Genomic DNA, 20,241 nt, shown 5'->3' on the forward strand with positions numbered 1-20,241 from the left:
CTTGTCCCCATTCCTTACTATGTCATTGGTACTGACGTGGCCCATAACCTCTGGCTGCTCACCCTCCCACTAAGAATGCTATGGACTCAATCAAAAATGTCCCTGACTCTGGCACCCAGGAAGCAGCATACCATCAAGGAATCTCGTTCTCATTTACAGAATCTCCTGTTTGTTCCCCGAACCAATGAATCTCCCATCACCCCTTCGCTTGAGCCACAGAGGCAGACTCAGTGCCAGAGACTGACCGTTATCAACAGTCCTCCTATCAACAGTATACAAAGTAGTATGCCTGTTATTGAGGGGAATGGCTGCAGGGGTACTACACTGGCTGCCTATCCACTTTCCCCCTCCTGACTGTCCATCAAACCCTCAGCCTCCTGAATGATCTGGAGTTCATCCAGCTCCAGCACAAATTCCTTAATACGGTCTATAGAAAAGTTGCAGCTGGATGCATTTCTTGGAGGTGTAGTCATCAGGGACATTTGAGGCCTCTCTGCCTTCCCACACCTCACAAGAGGAGATTTCCGCTGTTCTGCCTGGCATCCCCACTGCTCTAACTGCAATAAGAAAAAAAGAAAACTGAACAATAAAAAAACACCTACAGCCTTCACTCTTTCCTGCCTAAGTCTCTTGAGCCAAAGCCTGAACTCTCCACTCTAACAATGGCCCGCTCATACAATCACCACTCTGCTGAAACCTAGCTTATTTTTATTAGCCCTTGCCAAGTGCCTAATTACACACAATCCAATGTCTCCTTGGGAACTGTGGTGTACATAATGTCCCAACTGCCCTGACTCTCTTCTTTGGAAGTCTCCCTCCTGCTACTGACAATCCAACAGCTCCTCAGGAACTGTGGTGCTCAGAATGTCCTGACTGCCCCTGATCTCTTCTTTTGAATTATTTTTCCCGATACTCACAATCCAACATTTCCTTGGGAACTGTGGCACTTGCTGTGCTATTGTGCTCAAGGAGAAATTCTTGGAATGCACAAAGGATGCAGTATTTCAGTTACTAAATCCGAAAGAAGATGGATTTGTTCTCCACAAAACAAGGAAAGAGGAGAGGCATCAGAATTCCAAATCAAAAGCAGAAAACGTTAGTAGCGCCCAGCAAGTTAGACAAGGAGAAGTAAAGAGAGAAGGTGTTCGAATTCAAGGAACTTTATTAAAACTGAAAAAGTGAAAAAGCAATAATGTTTTAAGTTGCAGATTTGAGGAGAAAAAAGGAATAGAGGGAGAAAACAGGTAGAGCGGTGTGCAACAGATCATTAAAATGATGTGACTAGAAATTCAGGAAGGTCCCAGAACACTGAAGAGAGTTGTTCTGCAAATCAGTTACCCAATCTACACTTGATTTCTGCAGGGCTGTGGAGACTGCATTACGGACAAAAGATCTAAACTCCAGAGATGATATGTAAGTCAGTGCCCCCAATTTCAAGGTGGCATTCGATTGAACATCACAGAACCCTGGCTAAACTAGAATCAATGGGAATTGGAGGAACTCTCTGCTGGTTGGAACCATACCTAGCACAAAGGAAGTTAGCTGTGGTGACTGGTGGTCAGTTATCTCAGCCACAGGACATCTCTGCAGAAATTCCTCAGGGTAATGTCAAGGCCCAACCATCTTCATCTGCTTCATCAATAACATTCCTTCAATCAAAAGGTCAGAAGTTGGGATGCTCACTGATGATTCCACAAAATACAGCACCATTTGAAAGTCTTCATAGAATGAAGCAGTCCAGAACCAAATACAACAAAATCCAGACAATATCAAGGTCTGGACTGATAGGTGGAATATTTGTCATTGTCTAGCTACACAAGTGCTATGCAATGGCAATAATCAACAAGAGAAATTCCAGCTATCACCCCCTGGCATTACCACTGCAATCAATATGCTGTGGGTTACCACTGACCAGAAACTGAACTAAAGTAGCCACAATGTCAGAGGCTGGGAATCCTGTGGTGAGATACTTAGCTAGTAACTCTTGAAAGCCCACTATCAATTACAAGGGTCAAGTCAGAAGTGTGATGAAATATTTTCTACTTGGCTGAACGAATGCAGCATCAATAACAATTAAGAAGCTCAACATCACACAGGAGGTAGTCATTCATTTGACAACCATCCCATTCATAATCATCAACTCACTCCACCACCAATGCACAGAAGCAGCGGTTTGTACTATTTACAGGATGCACTGCAACAACTCACCAAGACTCCTTAGACAGCACCTTCCAAACCCACTGTCTCTACCAGCCAGAACAAGGGCAGCAGTAACATGCAAACACCATCACCTGAAAAGTGCCTTCCAAACCACATACCACCCTGACTTGGAAACATGTCACCATTTCTTCACCGCAGTTGGGTCAAAATCCTGGAGCTTTCTCCCTAACAACACTGTAAGTATACCAGTATTTTAAGGACTGCAGAAGTTCAAAAAGCTCTTCACCACCTTCTCCAGAGGAATTAAATGCTGAACCAGCTTGTGAAGCCCACATCCCTTGAATATATAAAAAGATCATAACAGCATTCCAATAAAACTCAGCTGCACCTTCTGCAAGTCTTCACATTCTTTCTAATGTATGACAGCTAGCTGAAGAAAAGTCTCACCTACCCAAATAATCAAGTGTTAGTATTCTCAATTAAAGTAGTTAAAATAAATGGTTCTTCTCCAATCACCTAGATTCTGCACTCATTCTGAAGATTATGCAAGGTGGTGATAGATGAAACCAACTTCATTCTCAATATTCACTCCACCCAGATACCGAAGTAAAAAGTGGGTGTAGTGGGTTACTTCAAAACAAACCAAAACCACTGAGAGACTAAGCCAGGAAACTGACACTGCACGACACACTTCAAAATAACGAAGTTCCAAAGTCAAAAAGGGTACTTTCGATATTTTATTACAAAGACAAAGATCTTGTAGCGATGAAAAAGTTACGAAACTATATTAACGATATAACATTCCAATTAGTGAAGTAGCAAAGGTAGTGTTTGAACTAACATATTTAAGCAAAGTTAGCTCTCTCGTTAGCATTCCAATAACATCCCGATTAGTGTAACTAAGCGGCCAAACTAATCAGCGTTCTAATAGTGATCAAACAGTGTTCCAATTAGAGTAGTAAGTGGTTGAACTAAATCAGTGTTCAAACAGTGTACTAATAGTGATTGAACAGCATTCCAATTAGCGTAGTAAGCAGTCAAACTAAATCAGCATAACTTATCAGCGGTCAACAAAAAAACCATTGTGGCTACCTCTCTCAACTAGATTAAACTAAGCAACTAAGACAAAGCATGCATACAAAACTATACTCATTTGCTTCTACCACACCCCAACTCACATGACCGATTACATCATAAATGCACCACAGAAACAATACGGACAGAAAATTGATGCATGGCTCCAACAGACCAAAAATAGATATATGGCTCCTACAATAAGCAAACTTGTGGTTTCTACTGGCCATATTACATAGACTTAAGGTGGTGAGGGGCAAATATTTGAAAGAGTGATGAGTTGAGGCAACATAGATTAGCCATGATTGTACTACATAGCAAACAGACTGGTGGCCTAGTCCTGCTCCTATTTTCTTGGATTCATAACTGAAAAATACAAACAAAAATAATGCAGTTTCCATACATTTAATAGACAAGACAAAATATCTCAACAGTACATTATAAATGGACAGTCGCAATCAGATTGTCAGACTTGAAAAGAGTTCAGATCATAAACTAGACAGTTTGTTACACTGGCCAAATTTGTATTTTCAAAGCAGGCAGCCTTGTTGCCAAGGAAAAAAGTGATGTCACATGAATTGATCTATTCGCCCTAATTTGTAAATTCATTGTCATGCAGGCAGCTGAGCTTAGAACCTCTGTCAGTGCAGTATTACTGAACCTATTCACAATCAATCACTGCAAAGCTGGATACAATTTCTACAGGTAAGGATTTTGATTTCTATTAAATACAATCATATTTTTTCATGTAACTGAAGCTTTAATCCACCTTTTGTGACAACTATTATTCCCTTCAGCAGAGCAGAGGAAAAGCCCGATTAATTCTGTTCCTTTCTATTGAGAACTGGAGTCCAGATACAAGAACAATACAATGGCTTCAGCAGCACTGCAGACTTTTGCTCTCTCTCTGTCTTTATTTGCTTTCCTAGGAATACTTGCAACCACAGGGATGCCAAACTGGAAAATAAATACCTCAGCAAATTCAAATATCATCTCTGCAACTACACACATGCAAGGTCTCTGGATGGACTGCACATGGTACAGTACAGGGCTCTTCAGCTGCACACTTAACTTCTCCATCTTTTCCCAGCCTGTATATATTCAAGTTTTCAAAGTTATGATGATTCTGTCATGTGTAACGCTCTTGCTGGGGATCAGCATTGCCTTGCCTGGTATGAAGTGCATAAGATGGGGAAGAAATAATCACACAAAACATTGTGCTGCTGTTACAGGAGGTGTCTGTTTCATTACTGCTAGTGTGTTATGTTTAGTTCCACTGTCCTGCTTCACGGCTGAGCTAATAAGCCACCACTTCAAACCAAGTATCTCAGAAGAAAACAGATATGAAACCGGAGGAGCAATATATGTTGGCTGCATTTCTTCAGGATGCTCTTTAATTGCTGGGGTAATTTTCTGTACATCCTGCAGTAAGGAGCCAGAAAGAGAAAACATCACACTTTCAAAAAGAGAGCATTTCCCTGAACCTTTGTCTTTAGGGCACAAAACAGAGTATTCTCTGCAAGATTACGTGTGAAAAGAACATGAGTAGGTATGTCAAGGATAATTAGTTCACAAAATTAGCTGTTTGGAAAACGAACAAAAATATTGTTCATCTCAGTTTACCTGGGAGTTTACCCGTTGTATATATTGAAAACTTGCATGTAGAAGTCATTTAGTATCAACTCTTGTAATAAGTGTGTAACAGTCTAAACTCTAATAAAAGCTTTTCAGTAAGTTTCAGAAATTGGAGACCTGATTTAAATGCACAATATTTCACGTTACACATGAAGGTTCCAAAAACTGAGTTTCTAAAGCAAAAAAGAGCAGTTCAAACAGAAATAGGTCAAAAGCCATATATTGGATAAGTACAGATAACAAATATTTGTCTTTAGCGACATTTAAAATATTAATCTGAGGGTGTTGTAACATAAGTACAATACCAGTAAAATAAGTACAATGCTACTTAAATAAAGGATTCTGCAAAACAATATTTCATTACACATTAAATGAAAACCAAATTATTCCCTTAAAGAAATATATATATGCCATACTTTATATGATTTGAAGTAGATGGCACCTTGCAAAAAAAATGAAGCCTTTCTATGGAACTTTGTTTCGATCATGCAGTGTGGGTGCAAGGATTATAACTAGTGAAACCCATACTGAGGCATTGGGCTGGTTGCAAAAATTACCCAAACATAGCATCGGTAAGGGATGAACAGGTTGGCCTGATTTATCCCGAAAATAAAATGTGACACAATACAAGTTATTAAAATTAATAACTGTTTTATCAAAATGACAAAGTGTTTACCCTTGTTGGGAAAGGAAAAGCAAGAGGTTCACAATATAAAATGGTAACCAGGAAATTTTGGAAGGAGAAATTCATTAGTATAATAACAATCACCCGTTAATTCTTGCCCAAGCAAACAAATTTAAACATATATTTCTGTGCAAATGATTACATGCAGAGCAGACATCAATATTATGCAACATTTATGAAACCAAACACAGGAAATCAGTCTGAACCCAAGAAAGAAACACCGCGCATCTACAATTTAAAGGGATGTTATAGTTTAAATGAGGGTCCAGTTTGCTCTGCTCCATGAGTGGCATTTGGCAATAGCCCAGCATTACAACTAACATAGTTTCTTTTTGCAACCAACCCAATGCAACTATATGGGTGACAGCAACAGTCTGTGATATATTCACACATCTCTTAAACAAAATTTCATCCCAAGGGCTTTTTTCAAAACGACACCCCCAAGTAGAGTATTTTGTGCAACCTTTGACTGTTCTTTAAGGCGCCATATTGTGGGTTGAAGACTGGTCAAATATGGCTGGTTTTGGTGTATTCCTTTGAGCTTCCAAAACAACCAAGGTATCAACCAGATCTTGGACCCCGTAGTTCATGGCTGCACACATGAAATACCATGGGTCCTCTATTCAAGGACGAAGGAATTCCCTTCTGTATCAACAGACAGCAGCAGGGTGTCTGTGTCTGCTTGCTGCAAGTGTTTAAAATGATCAGTGATGTGAAAAATAGCATCTTGTTCCAGTTCATTAATAACTCTGGCATCCATCCAACAATGTGGAACATTGGCCAGCCAAGCTCTGTTCACAAGAAGCAATACAATAATGAACTAGCTAACCATGGCTTAACTCTCACTGATAATGCAATCAAGGAACTCATCAACAACCTACTGATTAATGACCAGTAAAGCTTTTGCCAGGACTGTTTCACTTCAGACCTCATCACACGCTTAATCCAAACATGAGCCAGAGATAAATTTTAAAGAGTTACAGTTTCACAGGTAGATACGGTGGTGAAGAAGGTGTTTGCCATTCTGATCTTCATCGGTTAGGGCACTGAGTAGAGGAGTTGGGAAGTTTACTTTGTAATTAAATCAGATGTTGGTGAGTTCTGTGTACAGTTTTGGTCACCCAGCTATAGGGAAGATGTTATTAAATTAGAAACAGGGCACAAAAGATTTACCAAGATGTTGCTTGGAATTAGACAACTGAATTCTAAATAGAGGTTGTGTATAAAGTAGGACTTTATTCCACAGAACGCAGGAGCTTGAGAGGTGATCCGACAGAGATATACAAAATCCAGGAAGGACGAGGTGAATACACATTGTCTGTTTCCCAGGGAGAGGGTCCAAAACTAAGAGGGTATAGCTTTAAGAGGTGACAGATTTAAAAGGAACATCGGGAGCAGCTTCTTCATTCTAAAAGCATTTGGTATGAGCAACAAGAAAGAGATTAACAACATTTAAAGACATCTGGAGAAGTACTTGGATAGGTTTAGAGGGCATGGGTTGAATGTGGGCAGTAGGACTAACTCAATGGACAACTTAGAGTTGGCATCTATGAGTTGGACAGCAGAGCCTGTTTCCATGTTGAATGCCTGCTATAGAGATGAAGGCACCATTTGATCAAATGTGAAATCCATGAGCTATATAAAAACTTAAGTCATTAAGCATCAAAATAGAAAACACTTTGCTAGCAGTCACACCGTGCACTAAGGAAGATTAACTGTTGTTGTTGGAGGTCAATTATCCCAGCCCCGGGATATCAATTCCATTATTTGCTTCATCAATGACCTTCCATCATTATATCAAAACTGGGGATCTTTGCTGTTGATTGTATAATGTCCAATTCCATATGCAGTTCCTCAATAAACAAAGCAATCGGTGCCCATACTTCACAAGACCAAAGCAATGTTTAAGCACAGTCTGATGGCAATAAACATTAATCAACTTGAAACACCTGTTCTTTCTCTTTCTCCTCTAAAACTGCCTGGCATGCTGAGGAGTGTCTTTTAGGGCTCGACTATCAAAACAGACTGGAAAAGACCTGACTGCATGTACCAGGTTCAGGTCAGATAACTGTTCTGCTGGAACATTCAAGTTCGTATTGGATTGAACAAAATTGTACCCTTTTGGCTCAGTAATTTATCTAGGTCAGTTTAATTTGATATTAGTAGGTTGAGATGAGGGAGTAAATGAGGTGATTAATCCAGGATGGGAGGTATTGATTTCAAATTTAACTCAGCAAGGGGAGTGAATGGGGAATGTTAACACTCTTACAAAGCTTATCTTCAAGCACTGTATCAAGATAACCACACCTCCCCCCCCCCAAATGTAGGCACTAGGGTGCGATACCCAGTACAGAAGTAAATGGCATACTCTGCTTGGGTTTGGCGCCTGCTTCTCAGGCAGCAGTTTCAAATTTGCAATGTTGTTCAGGTCAAGCAGTGATATCCGGAAATCAGAAGTATAAAAAGGATTTCATGCAGAGTGGGGTGCATCTTTGAGTTGTCAAGTTTTTCTCTGAGCAAGAGGCATGGTGTGATACTGTATTCCACAGGGGACTGGGGAAAGGAGATTGGACCTCGTCAGGTTTGGTAGTACTTTCTCAGAAGTATATTCCATGTTTACATTGTGTCACAGTCAGACAGCAAAACCTTCCATTTTACTGGAATAAACTTGGAAACCAGCTATAAAACAGATTTAAGCATTCTTTCATAATTTGCTGACAGCCTGGAGCTAGAAAATTACCAAATACAATGGATTCCAGTTAATTGGGACAGCCACTTATTTGAGATAAATCTTAAAGAACAAAAACAAATCAGAGAAATAGCCTGGATTCCCCTCATTTACTGGGATACTATACCACTTAATTGGGATAGGAGACTGTATTCAAGTGGTTGCTAAATAGCATTAGTCATATGCACTTGTATGTGGCCATTAGACACTGTACCGTGCTTCGAGTGAACAGTTTTGAAATATCATCAGTTATGTACATTTGTATTTAAAAAACACTGATCTTTGTCACTAATAGTTGGTGAGAAATGAGCAGTAAGACAATTCAGAACTGTTTTGCTCACTGTGGTTTTAAACATTCAGGCCTGGAGATGCCAGAAATGGTCAGCGGTGAAAATGAAGCAATTTTACCACTTCAACAAGTTAGGAACTATGAAGTATTTGAAGGTATCAACAATCATCTTGAACGTTATCATAAAAATGAAGATTTTATGGATGCAATTATCAAAAGCATTGCATGAAGGCAGACAACAGGAATTCTGCAGATGCTGGAAATTCAAGCAACACACATACAAGTTGCTGGTGAACGCAGCAGGCCAGGCAGCAGTCTTGACGAAGGGTCTCGGCCTGAAACGTCGACTGCACATCTTCCTAGAGATGCTGCCTGGCCTGCTGCGTTCACCAGCAACTTGTATGTGTGTTGCATGAAGGCAGTCTATTATCTGCACTACGTGTCTGCGCTAATTTTGATCATTTACAGTCACTCAAAATAACATGATAATTATTAGAAACTAAAACACCGTTTTATACTACCGTGGCGGTATTGATTGTGTTCGAATTTGTTTTGTATTTCATTTAAATACACAATTTGTTATTCAGTATTTTTTTTTAATGTTGTGGTCCCAATGTGTCCCAATTAAACTGAATCCACTGTAATTCCACCACAGTATTTTAATACCACAAAGTTCATAAAAATGGGGCAAATGGTAGAAATAAAAAGATTGGCAAATAAGCAGCAAGACACTAGTGCAACATCTCATCCTGGCCTTCCTACCAATTCAGACTTATTCTACTTCCTTCCCTCAATGTTCAATAATAAAGCCTGCCTCGAGACAGCCTACTGTTTCACATTCTTTCGTAATGTAAGTGCTCTTCCTTTTTAGCCCTTGTTTTTAACTGCCATGGTTACAGATTTATTTTGCAAGATTCTTCTTGCACAGACTGAAGAGAGTTTATCTATTTAACTCTAGTGTTGTTCTCATTTCCATGAAATAAGCAACAAGACAGTATTATGTAATTTACTAATAAGCTATGTTAAAGTAACAGTACCAGATGATAGTATTCTTTAAGTTTATTCATTAAATCTCATGGACTGTCAACTCCGACACTAACAACATTCTCATGGGAAAACTACAAGGATAAAACCACATCCCTTCAAAAATGAGCTGTATCCAGATCAGAGATGAGGGAAAAGCACACCCGCTTCATCAGTGACAAATACGAGAACTAAAAATCAATTCTGTAAACATTCTGAAGCAATGCATATAGCAATCCATAAAGTAGGAAATCAAGATCACACTGATCAATTTCTCTAAAAGCTTAAAAAACCTTAAGATGATCCAGAGGCAAAACTGGAAAACACTTCAATCAAGGCAAAAAAAGCTATATCCTCAGAATGTAGTAAGAATAAAAGGTATATAGAAACTAGGTATTTTCCTGCCCCAATTAAGCAGCATAGTGTCCCCAAAAAAAAAACAAAGGGAATCCCGGCTGTTTTCTCAAGTTAGTTTTTGTTCTATAAGAGTTGTCCCAAATAAACAGCTGTCCCAATTAACAGGAATCCATTGTATTTGCAAGTGCTTGAAAGTAACAATGTTGAGGAAGCAGTTCAGAAAACATATGGGAGACTTAGATTTATAAATGGGGACAAAGAACTAAAAAACCTGAAGTATTAAAAACACCCTGGACATTTCGGGCACAACTTTTTTTTGGAAAAATTTGCAAAAATTTACCAGAATTACTCCCAGAATTAGGGACTTCAATAGTGGAAAGACGATGGAATTGTCCTCAAAGCTGGAAGGATCAAAAGGAAACCGAACACATCTGTTTAATGTTGTCAGAATTTTAGATAGAACAAGTAGGGAGAGACTCTTCATTTTGTCAAATGGGTCTGTATCAAGATGTCATAAATTTACACTAATTAACAAAATAAACACTGGCAAAAACAGGCATAGAACAATTACCTTAGGACAACCTTAGGATGCACTACTAAAAAAAAGTTTATTCATTAAATCTCATGCACATTTTCAAAAACCAATTCAACGTGTATTTGAAGGAAATAACTTGTCATGTTATGGACAAAAAACTAGGGTACAGTCCTTAATGGACAGCTCTTTCATAGAACTGGTACAAAAGGCTAAACGGGTTCTTTCTGAGCCGCCGGTGCTAATGAAAAGAAACTATAAACATACTTCTACATTCAGCTACCCATAATGCTGTCTTGGAGCTAGCTTTAATGAATACTATTTATATTGATCATATCAAGACAAGTAGTGCACAAAATGCAATCATACAGAGATTCTTTATTAAAACAATAGCAAAAAGTATTTTACCTTGGGCTTTGGAACAAATGCTCTTCCTGGAATTGTAAAACAGCTTTTCACATTACATAAATACTGAGCCATTATGGACAATCTGCTTCTTTGTCTACTGCTGGTACTTGCTGTGAGACGCTGTAAAAGAAGTTTCAAAATCTAATATCTAAAGGCATAGCTTCTTGCTTATGTGAACAGAAATAGTGATTTTATAACTAAAAAAATCCGCTGAAATATGTCTCCTACATTTGTGCCTCACTTAAGTAAAATCAGATGCTGGCAGCAGTTATTCCTTTGCCCCAACTGCTCAAACTACTAAATTCAAATCAGAGAAAGTTTATGACACAGGAATGTCTTCCTCTTCTTTGAGAACATAGCACATATTGGGTAGGGAGTTCTGAGACTTAAACCCAGATGATAAGTTTCCAAATCTGAATGGAGTGAGATCTGCACGTCATCTGGATTGAGTCCTGATGAAGGGCTTTGGCTTAAAATGTCGACTGTTTATTCCCATCCACAGATGCTGCCTGACCTGCAGAGCTTATCTAGCATTTTGTGTGTGTCACTTTGCACATGCTGCATTTGTCCTTGTTGGCCAAAGGTTTAGCAAAGTGTTTATGGAGTAACATGGACGTGCAACTGCAGTGTGTTTAGGAGAGATTAGAAAATGTTGGTAGATACTTGAAGAACAAACTAACTAACCAAGAGGAATAAAAATAAAGGAAGCACGTGGACAGAAGAGTGATTGAGGTGAGGGGGGAATGAAGGTATGGAATTAAATAAAGAAGGCTAAAATGCAAGAGAGAAGTGATAGACAGTAGCCAAAAATGGCACACAGATTAACAGAACATATCTTAACTGAAAGTAAAGAGGATGAAAGCTAGAGTAATCTGAAGATATCATAATAGAGTAAAAAGGATATACATAGGACTTACTTGGTATGAACATTAATAAAAAAAATTGCAAAGCAAGAATCAGAATTGCCCCTTACCTCTGCAACCTCCTTTTGAAAAGTTAAGGTCATCTGTGTTCTCCCAAAGACAAAGGGTCCATTGCGATTTGCAATATTCTCCAACCACTTAATAACGAGAGGTGTTGAAACACTGAAAGGAAGGTTACCAATGATGTGCACATTTGGTAATCCTATCAATGCAAAAAGAAAATGAAGGGTGAATCAGTGAATAGAGCCAAGATCCAGATATTGCTCATATATTGTCTGAAAGCAGAATCCTATAGTGATTTCTTAGAACTGGAAACACATCAATAGCAGTACAGCTGGCAAGTACTCATTCCCACAAAAAGACCTCCTTCCTGATGGAACCAATTGATTCTGAATTGGAACATAACCAAACCCTAAATGCAGAGTTTCTTAACTATCTAACTTCACACTCTGAATTTTCTCTGCCAAAATACAGCATCACATCCAAAAATACCACAAATTTCACATAAATATTTGACTACGCACTTGGAAAATCAAAGAAAAGTCTATACTAATTGGCACCTGCTTCATTAGTGATAAAACTGCTCCTTGCTGAAGTCTCTATACATAAAGGAAAGCTGTCGAGATAGAATCACAATACTTTTTTTTCTGGAATGGTCAAGAGTATTTCTTGAAAAATAAACCAATACATAAAAATATTAATGGAACTAAGTATCACTAACACTGAGAACCTCAAATTAAATGCAGAATGATGAAAATGTTCATCACACGCTGTCTCACCTGCTGAGCCTTCCATCTAAAAGCCTTTTCGTTTCCACCTCAAATTAATATATATTGGATGATCTAAAATTCTCCAAGTAAGTACAGGAATGGAAATGAGACATTAACCCTTTTAGAAAACCTCTCAACATTTCCTGAACTAATTAAACTAACTAAATTAATCTTTCCTGCCTATATAAGGTCCATATCCCTCCACTTTCAATAGACAATAGACATTAGGTGCAGGAGTAGGCTATTCGGCCCTTCAAGCCAGCACCGCCATTCACTGTGATCATGGCTGATCATCCACAATCAGTACCCTGTTCCTGCCTTCTCCCCATATCCCTTGACTCCACTATCTTTAAGAGCTCTATCTACCTCTTTCTTGAAAGCATCCAGAGAATTGGCCTCCACTGCCTTCTGAGGTAGAGCATTCCACATATCCACCTCTCTCTGGGTGAAAAAGTTTTTCCTCAACTCCATTCTAAATGGTCTACGCCTTATTCTTAAACTGTGGCCTCTGGTTCTGGACTCCCCTAACATCGGGAACATGTTTTCTGCCTCTAGCGTGTCCAATCCCTTAATAATCTTATATGTTTCAATCAGATCCCCTCTCATTCTTCTAAATTCCAGTGTATACAAGCCCAGTTGCTCCAATCTTTCAATATATGACAGTCCCGCCATCCTGGGAATTAACCTCGAAAACCTACGCTGCACTCTGTCAATAGCAAGAATGTCCTTCCTCAAATTTGGAGACCAAAACTGTACACAATACTCCAGGTGTGGTCTCACTAGGGCCCTGCACAACTACAGAAGGACCTCTTTGCTCCTATACTCAACTCCCCTTGTTATGAAGGCCAACATGCCATTAGCTTTCTTCACCACCTGCTGTACCTGCATGCTTACTTTCAGTGACTGATGAACAAGGACAGCTAGATCTCATTGTACTTCCCCTTTTCCTAACTTGACACCGTTCAGATAGTAATCTGCCTTCCTGTTCTTGCCACCAAAGTGGATAACCTCACATTTATCCACATTAAACTGCATCTGCCATGCATCTGCCCACTCACTCAACCTGTCCAAGTTATCCTGCATTATCATAACATCCTCCACACACTTCACACTGTCACCCAGCTTTGTCTCATCTGCAAATTTGCTAACGTTACTTTCAATCCCTTCATCTAAATCATTAATGTATACAGGTTTCCCCCGCCATCCGAAGGTAGAGCGTTCCTATGAAACGGTTCGTAAGCCGAAACGTCGTAAAGCAAAGAAGCAATTACCATTTATTTATATGGGAAAATTTTGTAAGTGTTCGCAGACCCAAAAATAACCTACCAAATCATGACAAATAACACATAAAACCTAAAATAACAGTAACATATAGTAAAAGCAGGAATGAGATGATAAATACACAGCCTATATAAAGTAGAAATACTTCTCTACAACGATTGCCTGCACAGATCTCCATAGCGAAAATCTCAGGCAAGCGCTCTCGGCAGAAAATCTCACGCAAGCGCTGTTGGCATAAACGCGCTCTCTAGTAACCTTTAAGCTATGAGGCTGCCAAATCTAGCAAATAACACGTAAAAATACACAGCCTATATAAATTAGAAATAATGTATGTACAGTGTAGTATCACTTACCGGAATCGGGAAGACAGCTTGCCGAGCAAACTGATGATGGTGTGTTAGGCTGAGTCGTTGCAGGTTGGGTGGTGCAGTGGCCTCCACCCTCTGGGCCGTCAACCCGATACATTGCCGCGAAGAGCGCAGCAGTAGCCGGGAGGCACACAGCACATCTTTAAGAAAAAAGCTGAAATAAACATGCTAATTAATTAGGTGCTGCCGACACATAATTGTCGGCCCAGAGCAGAGGTGATGCAATCGGAAATCAGCACTGATCTGGGCTGACAATTACATGTCAGTGGCACCTAATTAATTAGCTTGTTTATTTCGGCTTTTTTCTTAAAGATGTGCTGTGTGCCTTCCGGCTACTGCTGCATTCTCCACGAATCGGTACAGTATCTGTCCAGGGCCCGGGTGTTTGGGTGGTGGGACACGGGGGTGTCATCTCATCATCGATCAGGGCAGGCAGCTCATCTTCTCCTATGACTGCCCACCTCGATGTCAAAGATCGAGGTTCGTCGTCTGCTGTGGCTGATGTGGAAGGCTTGCTTGACTGATGAGCCTCGTGCATTTTTCTATCATACAGTTGTTTGTAAGGACTCAAACCATCCTGCAAATATCCCCTAAACCTATGTACCCTTTCAAAATTAAAGTCGTACTTCATCATTGCAGTGAAAATCTCACGCAGTACCTTCACGTTCAGTTCGCTACTGCATTCGGTTTCGATTGTTATCCTTTCCTCTTCCAATTGCATCAGCTCTTCATCTATTAGTTTTTGGTCATGGGATGCCAAAACCTCTTCAACATCATCTTCGTCAGCTTCCACAAGCCAAACTCAATTTGTCCTTGCTTTGTTCACCACGATCGAAACGTTTAATTATGGCTAGTTTTATGCTAAGTGTAACACCCTTACGAGCTCTTTTAGGCTTTTCCAATACCTCAGAACTCATCTTGCTAACGGCTGCTCACAGGCACGTGTTTAAGCAATGCCGTTCCGAATCCAGGGGACAGCGGCTGCTCAGGACGCACGCTGCCTTTTATCGCGCACTGATTTTTTATCGCACGCTGCCTTTCTTTGTAACAGTGAAAACACCTTCTGAAAGCGAAAACAGGGTACTAATGTAGGTCTTTCGTAACAGTGAGGTTTCGTAAAGCAAACGTTCGAAAAGCGGGGGACACCTGTATTGTAAATAGCTGCGGTCCCAGCACCGAGCCTTGTGGTACCCCACTAGTCATTGTCTGCCATTCTGAAAGGGACCCATTAATCCCTACTCTTTGTTTCCTGTCTGCCAACCAATTTTCTATCCATGTCAGTACCTACCCCCAATACCATGTGCTCTAATTTTGCCCACTAATCTCCTATGTGTGAAGTTATCAAAGGCTTTCTGAAAGTCCAGGTACACTACATCCACTGGCTCTCCCTTGTCCATTTTCATAGTTACATCCTCAAAAAATTCCAGAAGATTAGTCAAGCATGATTTCCCCTTTGCAGATCCACGATGACTCGGACCGATCCTGTTACTGCTATCTAAATATGCCGCTATTTCATCTTTTATAATTGACTCCAGCATTTTCTCCACCACTAATGTCAGGCTAACTGGTCCATAATTCTCTGTTTTCTCTCTCCCTCCTTTCTTAAAAAGTGGAATAACATTAGCTACCCTCCAGTCCTCAGGAACTGATCCTCAATCTATAGAACATTGGAAAATGATTACCAATGCATCCACGATTTCTAGAGCCACCTCCGTAAGTACCCTGGGGTGCAGAACATCAGTCTCTGGGGATTTATCAGCCTTCGGTTCCATCAGTCTGTCCAACACCATTTTCTGCCTAATGTGAATCTCCTTCAGTTCCCCATAATAAATTCACCCATTTATGTCTTCAAGGGCCCAACTTTGGTCTTAACTAATTTTTTCCTCTTCACATACCTAAAGAAGCTTTTACTATCCTCCTTTATATTCTTGGCTAGCTTACCTTCGTATCTCATCTTTTCTCTCCGTATTGCTTTTTTAGTTATCCTCTGTTGCTCTTTAAAAGTTTCCCAATCCTCTGGCTTCCTGCTCATCTTTGCTATGTTCTACTTCTCTTTTATTTTTATACTGTCCTTGACTTCCCTTGTCAGCCATGGTCACCCCTTACTCCCCTTAGAATCTTTCTTCCTCTTTGGAATGAACTGATCCTGCACCTTCTGTATTATTCCCAGAAACACCTGCCATTGTTGTTCCACTGTCATCCCTGCTAGGGCATCTTTCCAGTCAACTTTGGCCAGCTCCTCCCTCATGGCTCCACAGTCCCCTTTGTTCAACTGCAATACTGACACTTCTGATTTACCCTTCTCCCTCTCAAATTGTAGTTTAAAACTTACCATATTATGGTCACTGCCTCCTAATGGCTCCTTTACCTTGAGTTCCCTTATCAAATCCAGTTCATTACCCAACACTAAATCCAGAATTGCCTTCTCCCTGGTAGGCTCCAGAACAAGCTGCTCTAAGAATCCATCTTGGAGGCACTCCACAAACTCCCTTTCTTGGGGTCCAGTATCAACCTGACTTTCCCAGTCTACCTGCATGTTGAAATTCCCCATAACAACCATAGCATTACTTTTGCGACATGCCAATTTTAACTCTTGATTCAACTTGCACCCTATAACCAGGCTACTGTTTGGGGGCCTGTAGATAACTCCCATAAGGGTCTTTTTGCCCTTACAATTTCTCAGTTCTATCCATACTGACTCTACATCTCCTGATTCTATGTTGCCCCTCGCAAGGGACTGAATTTCATTCCTCACCAATAGAGCCACACCACCCCCTCTGCCCACCTGTCTGTCCTTTCGATAGAACGTATTCATTTCAACAGACAATAGACAATAGGTGCAGAAGTAGACCATTCGGCCCTGCGAGCCTGCACCGCCATTCTGAGATCATGGCTGATCATCTACTATCAATACTCGGTTCCTGCCTTCCCCTATCCATAAGATACCTATCTAGCTCCTTCTTGAAAGCATCCAGAGAATTGGCCTCCACTGCCTTCTGAGGCAGCGTGTTCCACACCTCCACAACTCTCTGGGAGAAGTTCCTCCTCAACTCTGTCCTAAATGACCTACTCCTTATTCTTAAAACATGCCCTCTGGTACTGGACTCTCCCAGCATCTGGAACATATTTCCTGCCTCTATCTTGTCCAATCCCTTAATAATCTTATATGTCTCAATCAGATCCCCCCTCAATCTCCTTAATTCCAGCGTGTACAAGCCCAGTCTCTCTAACCTCTCTGCGTAAGACAGTCCGGACATCCCAGGAATTAACCTAGTGAATCTACGCTACACCTCCTCCACAGCCAGGATGTCCTTCCTTAACCCTGGAGACCAAAACTACACACAAAACTCCAGGTGAGGTCTCACCAGGGCCCTGTACAAATGCAAAAGGATTTCCTTGCTCTTGTATTCCATTCCCTTTGTAATAAAGGCCAACATTCCATTACCCTTCTTCACTGCCTGCTGAACTTGCTCATTCACCTTCAGAGACTAATGAACAAGTACTCCTAGATCTCTTTGTATTTCTCCCTTACCTAACTCCACACCGTTCAGATAATAATCTGCCTTCTTGTTCTTGCTCCCAAAGTGAATAACCTCACACTTATTCACATTAAACGCCATCTGCCAAGTTTCTGTCCACTCACCCAGCCTATCCAAGTCACCTTGAATTCTCCTAACATCCTCATCACGTCACACTGCCACCCAGCTTAGTATTGTCAGCAAACTTGCTGATGTTATTTACAATGCCTTCCTCTAAATCATTGACGCAAATCGTAAACAGCTGTGGTCCCAATACCGAGCCCTGTGGCACCCCACTAGTCACCACCTGCCATTCCGAGAAACACCCATTCACTGCTACCCTTAGCTTTCTATCTGCCAATCAGTTTTCTATCCATGTCAATATTCTCCCCCCAATGCCACGAGCTCTGATTTTACCCACCAATCTCCTATGTGGTACCTTATCGAATGCCTTTTGAAAGTCAAGGTACACCACATCCACTGGATCTCCCGTGTCTATCTTCCTGGTTACATCCTCGAAAAACTCCAATGGATTAGTCAAGAATGATTTGCTCTTGGTAAATCCATGCTGGCTCGGCCCAATCCTATCACTGCTATCAAGATATGCCGTTATTTCACCTTTAATAATGGACTCTAGCATTTTCCCCACTACTGATGTTAGGCTAACAGGGCGATAGTTCTCTGTTTTCTCCCTCCCTCCTTTCTTAAAAAGTGGGATAACATTAGCCATTCACCAATCCTCAGGAACTGATCCTGAATCTAAGGAACATTGGAAAATGATCACCAATGCATCCACAATTTCCAGAGCCACCTCCTTTAGTACCCTAGGATGCAGACCATCTGGACCTGGGGATTTGTTAGCCTTCAGCCCCATCAGTCTACTCATCACTGTTTCCTTCCTAACGTCAATCTGTTTCAGTTCCTCTGTTACCCTATGTCCTTGGCCCATCCATACATCTGGGAGATCGCTTGTGTCTTCCCCAGTGAAGACAGATCCAAAGTACTTATTAAATTCGTCTGCCATTTCTCTGTTTCCCATAACAATTTCTCCCAATTCATTCTTCAAGAGCCCAACATTGTTCTTAACTATCTTCCTTTTCTTCACATACCTAAAAAAACTTTTGCTATCCTCCTTTATATTCCTAGCTAGCTTGCGTTCACACCTCATTTTTTCTCCCCGTATTGCCTTTTTAGTTAAGTTCTGTTGCCCCTTAGAAATTTCCCACTCACCTTAGCTCTGTTACACTTCTTTTTTAATGCTATGCTATCTCTGACTTCCTTTGTCAACCACTGTGGCCACTTTCCCCCCCTTTGAGTCCTTCCTTCTCTGGGAGATGAAGTGATTTTGCACCTTGTGCATTATTCCCAAGAATACCTGCCATTGCTGTTCCACTGTCTTTTCTGCTAGGATATCCGACCAGTCAACTTTGGCCAGCTCCTCCCTCATGGCTCCATAGTCTCCTTTGTTCAACTGCAATACTGACACTTCTGATCTACCCTAATCCCTCTCAACCTGCAGATAAAAACTTATCATATTATGGTCACTACCTCCTAATGGCTCACTTACTTCAAGATCACTTATCAAATTCTGTTCATTGCACAATACTAAATCCAAAATAGCCTTATCCCTGGTCGGCTCTTGTACAAGCTGCTCCAAAAATGCATCCCGTAGGCTCTCTACAAACTCCCTATCCTGGGGTCCAGTACCAACCTGATTTTCCCAGTTCACCTGCATGTTGAAATCGCCCATAACTACTGCGACATTTCCTTCGCCACATGCCATTGTTAACTCCCTATTCAACTTGCACCCGATATCCATGCTACTGTTTGGGGGCCTGTAGATAACACCTATTAGGGTCTTTTTGCCCTTACTGTTCCTCAGTTCTATCCACACTGATTCTACTTCTCCTGATTCTATGTCCCCCCTTGCAAGGGACTGAATCTCATTCCTCACCAACAGGGCCACCCCACCGCCTCTGCCCACCTTTCTGTCCCTTCGATAGCACGTATACCCTTGTACATTCAATTCCCAGGTCTGCTCCCCTTGCAGCTATGTCTCCGTTATCCCAACAACATCATAGTTACCCATTTTCACCTGAACTCCAAGCTCATCCGCCTTATTTCTGACACTTCGTGCATTCAGATATAGAATTTCTCCTCTCTCTGTTTAAATCGCTGCCTATTGTGCTCCCCGAACTCTCACCGGGCTATACGCCCCTTGAATTTTGTTGTCCTTCTTAAATTTACTTACTCTTTTTGCACATTTAACTCCATGCTCCATCAGACCATCCCTCTGCTCATGTATCCTCCTTATCACTCGTTCCGCCTCACCTTTCTCTACTTCACACTTAATATTCCAGAACCGTGTAATCCCCGTCTGTCCTTTATACTTCATCTCGCTATCCTCTCTCACATTCTGGATCCCTGCCCCCTGCAAATTTAGTTTAAACCCCCCAAGCAGCACTAGCAAACTTTCCTGCAAGAATGTTA

The 20,241-nt window shown here is 40.8% G+C and overlaps 1 protein-coding gene across 5 annotated transcripts in view; it reads right to left on the minus strand.

Annotated features, from left to right (window-relative positions):
* The window catches only part of tfb1m (transcription factor B1, mitochondrial), a 67,793-nt gene that overhangs the window by 22,180 nt on the left and 25,372 nt on the right, over positions 1-20,241 (minus strand). For all 5 annotated transcript variants that reach the window (XM_072265347.1, XM_072265350.1, XM_072265346.1 and 2 more), the window contains 2 exons: positions 11,865-12,016; positions 10,892-11,011 (listed from right to left, as the gene is read on the minus strand). In XM_072265347.1, the coding sequence (XP_072121448.1) occupies positions 10,892-11,011; positions 11,865-12,016 (272 nt within the window). The remainder of the gene's footprint in view (positions 1-10,891; positions 11,012-11,864; positions 12,017-20,241) is intronic.

This window comes from Mobula birostris, chromosome 8 (assembly GCF_030028105.1).
Source record: "Mobula birostris isolate sMobBir1 chromosome 8, sMobBir1.hap1, whole genome shotgun sequence".
NCBI lineage: Eukaryota > Metazoa > Chordata > Chondrichthyes > Myliobatiformes > Myliobatidae > Mobula > Mobula birostris.